We start from the raw sequence: 12,241 nt of genomic DNA, 5'->3' as shown, positions 1-12,241 counted from the left end.
TGTGACAACCATTTCATGACGGTGTTTGTAATATCACTTGTCTTCCCAGGTCACAGTGCAGTGGACATCACCAAGGTGGCTCGGAGGCACCGCATGTCCCCATTCCCCCTCACCTCCATGGACAAGGCCTTCATCACTGTGCTGGAGATGACCGCCGTCCTGGGCACTGAGATCATCAACTACAGAGGTGAGGAGGACAGAAACCCTACAGATCTAACAAATCTTCTTCACACCCACTCAAATGTCCTAAATGTGTTCATCCTGCCCCTTGACATCTTCAATTCACCTTCTCATTATATATTCTGACATCAGCCACTCAGCATACTATGAGGTTTCACACCTTTCAGATTGCTGCAGAAACATGCGCTCGCTAAGTACACATGACAAAATTTTAAAAGACAGCAGTGTCTGAATCAGCAGTGTGTGTCTGCATGCCACTCACTTAATGCACGCACACATAAATATACTTGGCTACAAGGGCACATAACAAACAATACAACACACAATTATGATTTACATTCATTTTAGTTTTTGTTGTCACATGGTTACATTGCAGGTAACTTTTTAAAGGTTTTTTATAAATAATAATTCACAATGTTAAAAGATTTATTTGTCATTTTACAACACAGGGTTGCACAATGTAATGTATGTTGTAGCCCCTTCACACTACTCACACATAAAGCATTTATACAAATATTTAAATTGGAAGAGAATAAAATGCAACTCAATAAAACTATATATAAAGTTACTTTTGGACAAATTCAACTTGATAAATATATGATTTGTTTTTAATGCATCTTTGTAGTTATATTTTGTTGCATGTCTTAACAGACAGACTCGATACAAACATACAGAGAGAAGTAAGTTTAGTACCCGTGGGTCTTGTAAGCCTTCTGGCAGAGTGGCCCCAGCGCTGGCGGGTGGTGACACAGAGCCAGGCTGAGGGCCAGAGGGGAAAACACACTCACTTTAATTTATTTCTGTAGATGGGGTAGAGAGGTCTGGGGGCAATAACACCCTGCAGCGCACATGACATCTAGATGAATGATGGTAGAAGGAACAACACTCTTTCTTTCCCAGGTGAAAAGTGATGTTTCATGTTCTTAGGGAGGGGAGGGAATTGCAGGATTTGCAGGAGCACAGCTGGGAGGAAGCCAGTGGGGTAAGGAGGTGAGGAAGATGGGATATGAGAGATGAAATATTTAGAGAGACAACAGCTGGACCAGATCCCCTGCTGGATTTAAGAGGGGGCTGCATGTGGGTGTGTGAAGTGTGAACTGTGTCATAGTTTGTTGATGGGTGCATATCATTGTGTGGAATTATAAGGATCTAACTCTAATTTTATCATCATAATGGTGAAATACACAAAATAATCTGCATTTAATGTCACACTTTCGTTATTGTTATATTTTTTTGAATTTTTTTGTTAGGTAAGATATTACAAGACTAGTAATTGCTTTACAGTGTAATATCTCAAATCTGTACTCCATTTAGATACAACTTTTAAAGAAATAGTTTGATATGCTGTGAAATACACTTTAACTTTCTTGCTGAGTGTTAGATAAGAAGATTGATATCCCTCTTGTGTCTTAAGACTACATGTAAAGCTACCACCATCAGCAGGGTAGCTTAGCCCAAAGACTGGAAACAGGAAATAAGCATTATTCCCAAAATGTCGAAAAATTCCTTTAATTCCAATCAATATATGTGCAAGGATATGTTTGTGTATGTATATAGATAAATATACATATATATAACTCTACACAAATGTTTGAATTCCAACTGCACCTTTGTTTATTCCTAAATAGAAACTTATTCCCTGTATTTATTTAATACTTGTATATAGAGCCAATGAAACTCTGAAATGTGAAATATACAGAAACGCAATCTCAACCTGTTTTCAATGCAAATACATATTTTATATTTATAATATATATTTTTATATTTTTTTTATTTATATTACAGTTTATATATGTGTGTGTATGCACCGTCAGGAACCCCCCTAATTTCTTTGTGCAATGACAATAAAGGAATTTTGTATAAAGGTACTGTGTGTTTAGCATGATATGTAGGTGCACATGTATGCGTATGTTTACATCGAACATTTACTGTCTTCCAAAATGTCAGATTGTTTCTAGAGAAATGAGTGTTGTCACAATGCCCCTTGATTTAATTATCATAATTTAACCCTTTTGAAAACCTGTGCTTGCTGGCAGTGGTGTTTCCGCAAAGCATCTGATCAAACACATATTTCAGCTCCAGCAACAAGACATCACCTTTGTTCTATCTTTATTCACAACTCCCCTTCAACACATGGTTTTAACAAGCTGTTTGAATAGCAGCTTGGAAGCAGCAGCAAAATACACCGATATCTCAGAAGAAATGCTGTCGACTTAAAAAGGATGTAAGGATCGGACCCGTCCAATAGGCACGTGTGTCTTCTTCGACGACTAAGATGCATTTTTTACAGCGGGGCGTTATGACTGCTGTACGCTGATGTGTGTATGCATGAGTGTGGGTGTACTTGCATATTTTTTCCCCTTCAACACATTGATATCAAAGCTTAGATCTTCATATTAACGCCCACATAATCATAGCATAAAGGTTCTAACAAATCCTATATATAGCCACACAGCAGCTTAAGGTATTTTTAGTGCCAGGATTTTTCTCCTCCACCCACTCTGCCCCTCTCTGTTTCTGTCTTTATTTCCTTCCCTCACTCTCTGAGCTATTGTGTGTGATGCAGAGTCTATGTTCTTCTTACAAGAATGTTTCCTGAGTGTTTCTAAGTTGCCTGGCTGGTTAAGAAATGTGAATAGCAACACTTGCAAGCCTTCACTTGTTGTTCGTGAATCAGTAAATCTGAAATAGAAAAAGGAGAGTGTGTGTCTGTGTGAGCTGGTCAGGTAGTGAGTCATGCAGAGAGATCCTGATGCGTGTTGTCACACTCTGTCCCTCTTTAAAATACACACACACACACACACACACACACATACACATATACACACCTCCGGCGCATATGCCTCTCTGTATCTTCATCTGAATCAGATGCACTTTCCCCCTCACCCTCTCTGCCTCTGTCTCTCTTTCTCTCTCCAGCTGTCGCTCTCTCCCTTCGCCACCCTTCGCCCAGCTTCTCCTCCTCTCCTCATACCCATGTTCTTCCTCTTCTCCCACAGATGGGATGGGTCGAGTCCTGGCTCAGGACGTTTATGCCAAAGACAACCTGCCACCCTTCCCTGCCTCTGTCAAGGATGGTTATGCTGTTAGAGGTAAGCACTGTAAATTATAGCAGGTGAATTGAAAATACAGTCCTGTGCTGTTTTTTTTTTTCGTTTTTTTGCATTAAATAGAAACTGTGCAACAACTGTTTAAACATTCAAACTAATATTGAGGCCTCAAAATCATGTAATTGTAAAAGGTAAGAGCAGGCCAGTTCAGGTTAGCAAGAGAAGCTGCAAGGGATGTCCTATTTTACTTTATTAATTAACACCATAAACTAATTTACACTTTTTATGTACACACACATACACAGTAATAGTTGGAGCCCAGTTTCTGCTCATTAAGTACAATGACAGGTCCCTAAAACAAGAAATAGACAAATGTTTATTCAAACACTGGTCCTTTTTTAAGGACTTTTTATTGTGTTTTTTATCTTTAGGAACATTTATGAACACAGTTGCACCAATTGTTCGTTCAGAGTTCAGCCTTAGCTTTATTATACAGTAAAGGTTTACTAAGTGAAGACTTGCACATCACTGAATTAAAATGGTACCCACCACACAAACTATATCTAACATAGAGATTAGTTGTTAACCGCCAGGTTGTCTGTTGCTCAACTAGCTAACTGGCAGATTGAATGTTAGCTTGATATATGAACCGTTTGACTAAAGACTTAAAGAGGTAATATGTATATGGTTCATACTTCTGACCTGACACTTAATCATGCCAATAACTTATCCTAAACATATACTAAAGCATTAGCACAGAGACATAGGAAGGGCATTACACACAAACTTGGTGACAGTTTTTTGAACCACAGGTGCGACCCAGTCCAGTTTACCATTTCTTGCTTTTTCTTTAGAGGAAGTTGCAGAACATAGATAAAGCTGAATAACTTATCAGGCCAGTGTGTCTGTCCTCCTGTACAAATGACCTGATTGTCCTAGTTTGAGATGAGCAGGACACTGGGGCAATGGAGAACTGCTTCAGTAGCAATGCTAGGGCTTCTTTTGCCAATGTCAACTGAGGAGAGATTGAGGCTTTGCATTGTGGGACATGGAGGGGGTTGTCCTCCATATCTGCCAGGTGGAGACAAGCAACAAGAGATATGGAGTTTACCTCTGCTCAGAAAGATGGGTATCATTCCTATTGCTGCACTAACTCCTTAGAGCAGTTTTAAGGTGAAATCCAGGCAAAGTTAAGTCGACTTGTTTTGGTCAGGGCGTCCTGTAAAGCGTTGAGGGCCCCGTTAACCTGGAGAGCAGGGTGGCAGCTTGCTTGCTCCAGGCAGCTCAAAAACTCTTGCATGTGACATCTGCTGTTGGCTCCTGCTGATGGAGTGGGAGGAGCAGAACACCACAGGTCTCTCTGGATTTTATGTGTCTGTCCTGGGGGCCTGGCGTCTGCCGAGGCGTTCATGTGCAGATTTTAGAGATTTTAGTGCCTAGACTGTCGGTGTGGAAGCAGCCAATAACCTATTGCTTTTTTCCAGAGCCAGTGCGTAACAACAGATGCTTGTCATCCAGTGGTGTTTTTTTTATGTAGAATAAATGAAGAGAGAAGAAAAAAAATAATGGAGAAGCATTTATTCCTTTATTAAGAGGATATGTTAAACCATGAAATTAAAGGTAAGTTTTTCACTCACCAAGGACATTTTGCGATGTTAAAGGTTTTTTTAAAGTTTGAATTGTGTTTGTATTGGTCTTGTGATGAGCTTCCTTCTTGGTCCTGTCGCAATTCTGAAAGGAATGGTCTGTGCACAACTCAGAGTGGAGGGCATTATTTTGAAAAAGTGCATAAGAAGAGGGTATGACTGTAAAATGTAATCCGTGAGGCCTGCAAGCATTGAAAATACTGTTTATGTCTGTTTTTGAGATGTTTAATTAAAGAACATTAAATGTCCTTCCTTCTCTTCCTATTTGTTCAATCTGTGGTCCACTGAAATAAAATGACTCAACTAAATGACACACTCCTACACACACTCACACTCACACACACACACTTGCAGCTGCACACATGTGTGATGCTATTAAATCTTTCTTTTATTTTAGCGGCGGACGGCCCAGGCGACCGCTTCATCATTGGAGAGTCCCAAGCTGGAGAGCAGGTCCGCGCCAACGTTGACACTCCAGACACACATGCTTTTTTAGCTCACAAAAAGACCCTCACACACACACACACACACACACACACACACACACACACACACACACACACACACACACACACACACACACACACAGACACTAACGCAGTCACTGTCACGCAAACACCCACACAATCTGTGTATGAAAATAAAAGTACTTCAGTTTTGTCCTTCACCTCATGCCGTGACCAGCTGTAATTGCTCACCAGTCTGTTCCCTTAGCAGGTGATGAAAAGCCCTTCGCCTCCGAGCAGGGCTAGAGAGTCAGAGTGCTGCCAAACTCTAAAACAGATTAGACCTCAGAGACAAGAGTAGGCAGCAGAGATTTATTGACTACCTCCACCTCTCATCTTAAACCAAATAGGCCCCCATGCAAACACATACTCTGTAAATGCCTTCATATCCCTTAATAATGGTTTTACTTTCATTTGATCAACAGTCTACAGTCTTCAGTATATGAGATGCTTTTCGGGAAACTTTAGGGAAGACTAGAGTAGTATGCATCTATTATTTCTCTTTATTTTATTTTACTTTAGGACCCATTGTGAAAAGAGCCATCCCCTAAAAAGGCATTGCATATTTTTAAAACTCTGAGGAGGACTAAATATATGACTAAAGTTAAAGGATAAACTCTGTCTGTGTCTCCGTGCAGCCCACCCACACAGTGATGCCTGGCCAGGTGATGAGGGTGACGACGGGTGCCCCTATTCCATGCGGGGCCGACGCTGTAGTCCAGGTGGAAGACACCGAGCTGCTCCGCGAGTCTGAAGACGTAAGCCTAACGTCTGCTATTTTACCCGATGAAGGAAGATGTGAGAATCAGGGCTGTGTTAACTCAACCCAGAGTTTACTTTTGGCTCACATTTGCCTTTATAAAGGGATTAGTCTATGCTACCACCATAGCAACTAAACATAGATTCTGTTAATTTGAAAGAGTAAGTTTAGCCCAGAGATGAGCTGAATACACAGTGCATTTTGGTCCATTATAGTCCAAGGAAATCTGAATCTGTTCCATTTGATGCGTCTGACAGCTGGTTTGTCTTTTAGGGCACAGAGGAGCTGGAGGTACGAATCTTAGTACAGGCTCGCCCTGGGCAGGACATCAGGTTAGTGTGTCATGTGGTTGTTGCTATTAAGAAGATAAAACCTGAATCACAATTTTATTGATCAAATACTGAAGATCTGTTAGACAATATCACCCACCCAACTTTTTTTTTTTAAGTAAACCTCTTTAAGCAGTAACAAACTGAATAAAGTTACAGTCTGAAAAGGCTTTTTTTTTATACGAAAACTGAAAAGATTAAAAGGATTATTGAAAGCACAGTTGATTTATTCTTGTGTAAAGTGTCTCTACCAGAATGTTTATTTGTTCTGCATTTTGGGTCTTTGTTTGGTTCCCAATGTAACTTTGTACCTTAAACAGGATGGTATATCCTGATTAAAAATGCACAGTGCATTTTTCTGAATTCTCTCTCTTGATCTTTGAACTATCGTCTTTGCTGTCCTGCCCTAGGCCCATCGGTCATGACATTAAGCGTGGGGAGTGTGTGCTTGCAAAGGGCACCCACATGGGCCCGTCTGAGATTGGTCTACTGGCCACTGTGGGAGTCACAGAGGTGGAAGTCCAAAAATTCCCTGTGGTGGCCGTCATGTCCACAGGAAATGAGGTAAGGGATTAAGAAAAACTTGCATGTCAAAATGTTTTGTTTTTTTCATTTGGTAAATTATATTCCTCGTGCACTCAACCCACACTGTATCTGTATTTGCCAAAAAAGGTTCGGCCTCAGCTGCTAAAGGTAACAACAACGTGCCGTCTTCTCTGACAGCATACTTCGTTCACATTTATGCTCAATCACATTGTTTGCTTTGACTGCGGACACCAGAACAACATTCAGAGCTGAATGCGCACTCTGACGTTTCATGTGTGCTTTCAGTTGTGAAGACTGTTTATCTTTGACCAGGTGGTGTCTTTTAAACACCGGGATCATATTTGTGAATTTTCTCTGTGACTGATGTGCCGTTTAAATTTCATGGGGTGTGTAACCTTCATGGAGATCCTCAGCAGACTTTAGATACCCGTAACACCTTGTTCTCAGTGCTATGCAGATATATCTGAATTGTGTAAATCAGCTGTGAGTCACCTACCCCATGGCCACATTCCAAACTATTAAGTGGTATATTGTCCTCATATCCCCTCATTTGAGCAAGGCTGATGAAATAGAGGATTTGTCCTCTCGTTTTTACAAACTCCACCTGCAGAAATGTTAATTTGACTATCTAGATTTTGAGTACATTCTCTGTATTCATTCTGTAAATTAGGAAAAACTGGAATATCAGGTCCAGAGCTGGCATTTACAACTGAAAGTATGCAGTATGTCTGCCCATAAGCCCACTGTGAACCTGCTGCATTAGATGCATGTTCATCTGTGGTGTTGCTTTCCTTTAATAATTATATTGATTAGCAGTGCTTGTGGACGTTTCCTCAGAAACAGAAAGTTCAGATTTGTAGTTTTGTTATGAAAAAAATGGAGATCAAATTGTATGAATGTAAAAGACATTGAACCATACTGCAGTTAAATAATTGACTTAGAAAGTTGTCCTTAGTTTTTTCTGAAAGTAGGGCTGCAAATAATTATTATTTTTCATCATTCATCCCATATTTATAATCTATTGACTCTTTTTTAATTAATCGATTAGTCATTTATTCTATAAAATGTTACAGAATAATTAAACATCTGCATCACAGGTTCCTATAGCCCAAGTTGATGACTTCAAATTGCTTGGTTTATCTTACCAACAGTTCAAAATCCATTCAAAAAGCCAGATAATGAATGGCAATTTTGCTTGATAAATAATTTGATAATGAATTGATTCTCAAAATTTATAGTAGTTAATTTTAGTAGTTAATCGACTAATCGATTAATCATTTCAGCACTATCCAAAACCACAAGTAACACCAAATGATCACTTTAACTTCAGACGTTGTCTTCTTCACCTCCTCAGTCACTGTAAAATAGTGTGTACTTTCAAACCAAGTTACATTTCTGACACTCAGTGTATTGTCTATTTTTCACAACCAACCCATTTGGTATCAAAAGCAGGTTAAACATAGTAATCATATGAGAGTAATCAAAAGATATTAGCCTACAACCTCCCTGTTTAGCTGAATAATTATTTCTATGCCCACCACACTTACTGAAACCCAAAGATATGCTAAGAATATTTTCTGAATAATTATAAAGGGAAATCAGTTTTTTCCTTACACTAACTTAAAAAAGTACAGCTATTGAATGATTAAGAGGTATTTCTAATGTTTAATTTCTCCCTATGTGTTGTGGTAGCTTCTGAACCCAGAAGACGACCTCCATCCCGGGAAGATCAGGGACAGCAATCGCTCCACCCTGCTGGCCACTATCCAGGAGCATGGCTACCCCACCATCAATCTAGGCATCGTGGGAGACAAGTACGCCTTCGTGTTTGTAATACAGTTGTCACACCTCCAATGCTAGAAAGCTGCACTTAGTAGAGTGCGACTGCAACGACCACTGATGAAATGTTTGATTGAATGAATGCATTCTGCTGCCCACCTGCTGCTAACAGCTAACTAGCTGTCCTCCTACCGACATGAGAAGACGCACTCCGTTGTAGTCAGCGCTTGGTTCAGTTTGTCATTTGCTAAGCGCTTCTTTAAACTCAACAGAAACAAAATAAAACTAACATAAACTGTCTTGGTTAGTCTTTCAGCTGTTCCAACAAGCATCAACTCTGGTTTGGTCCAAATAAACACTTCATTCACTGAGTTAGATAAAAAAAAAATGCTGAACATGCTGTTTTCCCTGCTGTATCTCTCTGCCCCCTGAGCAGCTGCTGAGCGGCCAGTTAATAGTAAAGAGAAGTGAGGGGTCAACAGTCAATGACGGCATAAAACAGTCAATTAAAAATATGTTATCAAAAAGTGTGAATCACTGCGACCACGTGAGGTCCTTGAGCATACAGTCATAAATGAGAACAAAAAATATTTGGCTAATTGTTCCAACAGTATGCGACATGAGCATTTTGCTCATGCAAACGACCAAATACATAAGCTCCTGACAGAGATAATAATAATGTTCATCATCTTTCTATACTTACTCCATAACTAGCTTTATATCATCCTTTTCCGTCCATTTTTTCCTCTTCTGCGAGTTGGTGGTTAACGTGTGTGTGTGTGTGTGTGTGTGTGTGTGTGTGTGTGTGTGTGTGTGTGTGTGTGTGTGTGTGTTTCTCTGTGCCCCACAGCCCCGATGACCTTCTCAACGCTCTGAATGAAGGCATCAGCCGAGCTGATGTCATCATCACCTCAGGAGGAGTGTCCATGGGAGAGAAGGTATGTTGAAAACAGAACAGAAAGCACACACATCCAATCATGGCATTGTCTTTTACTGACACCTTGTGGTGGACGGGGGGAACGACAATCTTTATTTGAGAGTAAATGATGATTAAAAACACCAAAACTCAGATACTTTTTACTTATTTTTATATTTGTTTTGATTGTGTGGTTTTAATTGTATTGTGTATTATAGGTGATTATGTTCATCCACACAGATGCAAAAGTATTTTCAATCTTTACTATTTTACTTTTGTGTTTGTTGAATGTCTTTTTTAGGACTACCTTAAGCAGGTGCTGGATATTGATCTTCATGCTCAGATCCATTTTGGTCGTGTTTTCATGAAACCAGGGTAAGAAAATTACAACTTTGTTGTCATGCAACTTCTCACAGTTTAGTTATCAATGCCAGAAAAGTGAAATAGATTCAATACAAGATGTCACTTTACAGCAGTGTTAGCATAAAACTGGAAAATATAATAAAATGTTGTTTTTCCTTTTTAGTCTACCAACAACCTTTGCCACCTTGGACATGGACGGTGCTCGCAAACTAATCTTTGCCCTCCCAGGTAGTGTGTGAAGTTGAGAGAAAGAGTGATTCACTCCGCTGTTTCTGAAGAGGTGTCACTCATATATTTCTCTCTCTTTTCTCTTGTTGCTGTCCTCTCTCTGTCTGTCCGTTTGTCCCAGGAAACCCCGTGTCCGCTGTTGTCACCTGTAATCTTTTTGTCATCCCTGCCTTGAGGAAGATGCAGGGCATTTTGGACCCTAGGCCCACCATCATCAAAGCGAGGGTAGGATGCACAGGGCAACCAGGCAACCAGCCTGACTCTCTGGCAAAGACACACAAAGTCAAAGTTCATCATCTGTTGAGGCACTGGTGGTTACAAGAAGTGTTTTTTTTCTGTTTAATGGCCAGACACAAGGTCTCCACTGAGTTCAAAAAAGGTAGAAAGACCAATCCCTGTATGCAAAAAAAACCCCTTTCTCTTCCAATATGTGAACATTTGAGTGTAGGTGCAAAAAAACTGCAACAGACATTACAATTGTGCTTAAGTTCCAGGGTGTATCGTTGCAGTCCATTGCATCTTTACTCATGACTTAATACTATTTTCATCATCCGTTTGATACATATTCATGACCGCCAAGTTTTGCTTTGACTTGGCAGAGGAACCAATCACGGCCGACACTGACCTGAAGGCCTGCCCCCTGGTAATGAATATATTCATAATTGTAGAGCAAGAAAAATCATAATAACATCAGCCGCAGATTGTGTCCCCAACTAGCATCATCAAGTGAGAGGTCTGGTCCCTTGCCATCATGGTGTCTGTCCAGAGAGCTATGTGACGTCATGCGCTGTTATAAAGCAGTTAGAAATCAACTTGAATGCATTGCTGCTACCTAGTGGTGGGACCGATGGCCTGGAAGCCCAGATGTAGCCGGAGAATAACCCTCAGCAGATGGCATCAGACCCAGGTCAAAGTGAAAAAAAGGTTGCCAATAAAGTTTAAGGAGTATGGTTAAAAAATGCTTAAAAGTGTTTGACAGAATTTGGGTGGGCAGATAGCCTTTTACCAAAGCTAATTATATTTTGTTGATAGTCAAGATCTGTGATTTTTCCCATTAGAAGATTTCCAATTTTTTAGACACAGTTACTGTGCTGTGTTCAAGTGCTGGAAAAAAAGTTAGATATTAAGGACTGCACTAATTCTGGCGTAAAATCAACCCTTTAAATCTTACTTAAGCTTTGTTGGGATATTTTGGCACAAATTCACACACTTCCACGGTACATGGAGGAATTAAAAAAAGGCCTGTCATACTTTTGCCTTTGTTGCTGCCATAATAGTGGGGTTTGCAACATCAGACAGTACAATGAGTGCCAGGATTCTCCGAATTGATCTGCCAATTTGGTATATGTTTCTGCGCTTTATGAAATTACTCTCAGCAGTAAATCCATCTTGGGTTGCGAGCGTGAAACAATCTGTCTCTAAGAATACAGACAAATACCCACCGTGATGAAGATAACTTGTTTACATACATCATTATAATTTCCGTTGTATATTATTCCTCCAGTTGTCTTGTGATGTGAAGCTAGACCCTCGCCCTGAATACCACCGCTGCATTCTGACATGGCATCACCAGGAGCCTCTGCCGTGGGCACAGAGCACAGGTACCAGAACCAGAGCCGGTACAGTACTGTGAAGGATTCTGTATGAGAGCCACACATCTGAATCAGACTCTCAACTGTTCCCTGGTTGACAGCATAATTTGTTAATTTATCGTTCCCTGTCAAGCAAGGAATTTCAGGTTTAAAAAAAAGATTTAGCTCAATAGAGTTATTTTCAGGTATACAGTTTCTTACAATTATGAGTCAATAAAACACTCAAAATAAACATACCAACTCACTGAATTGCACTTACTTTATATAAAAATGTGTCTCACATTAGGGTTAAGGTTTTTCCATGCATATATTTTGGTTCATTTTTGTGATATTTTAAAGTTGATAT

General features: G+C 40.0%; 1 protein-coding gene across 2 annotated transcripts in view; it reads left to right on the top strand.

The window, feature by feature from the left end:
- The window catches only part of gphnb (gephyrin b), an 87,248-nt gene that overhangs the window by 74,218 nt on the left and 789 nt on the right, over positions 1–12,241 (top strand). For both annotated transcript variants that reach the window (XM_054618226.1, XM_054618225.1), the window contains exons 10-21: positions 50–187; positions 3,180–3,272; positions 5,274–5,329; positions 6,021–6,140; positions 6,416–6,474; positions 6,882–7,035; positions 8,710–8,831; positions 9,647–9,734; positions 10,014–10,087; positions 10,239–10,303; positions 10,425–10,528; positions 11,808–11,904. In XM_054618226.1, the coding sequence (XP_054474201.1) occupies positions 50–187; positions 3,180–3,272; positions 5,274–5,329; positions 6,021–6,140; positions 6,416–6,474; positions 6,882–7,035; positions 8,710–8,831; positions 9,647–9,734; positions 10,014–10,087; positions 10,239–10,303; positions 10,425–10,528; positions 11,808–11,904 (1,170 nt within the window). The remainder of the gene's footprint in view (positions 1–49; positions 188–3,179; positions 3,273–5,273; positions 5,330–6,020; positions 6,141–6,415; positions 6,475–6,881; positions 7,036–8,709; positions 8,832–9,646; positions 9,735–10,013; positions 10,088–10,238; positions 10,304–10,424; positions 10,529–11,807; positions 11,905–12,241) is intronic.

The sequence above is a fragment of the Anoplopoma fimbria genome, chromosome 18 (genome assembly GCF_027596085.1).
Source record: "Anoplopoma fimbria isolate UVic2021 breed Golden Eagle Sablefish chromosome 18, Afim_UVic_2022, whole genome shotgun sequence".
Taxonomy (NCBI): domain Eukaryota; kingdom Metazoa; phylum Chordata; class Actinopteri; order Perciformes; family Anoplopomatidae; genus Anoplopoma; species Anoplopoma fimbria.
Note: the sequence above shows the minus strand (reverse complement) of the source record. Positions and strands in the feature narration are given on the sequence as shown.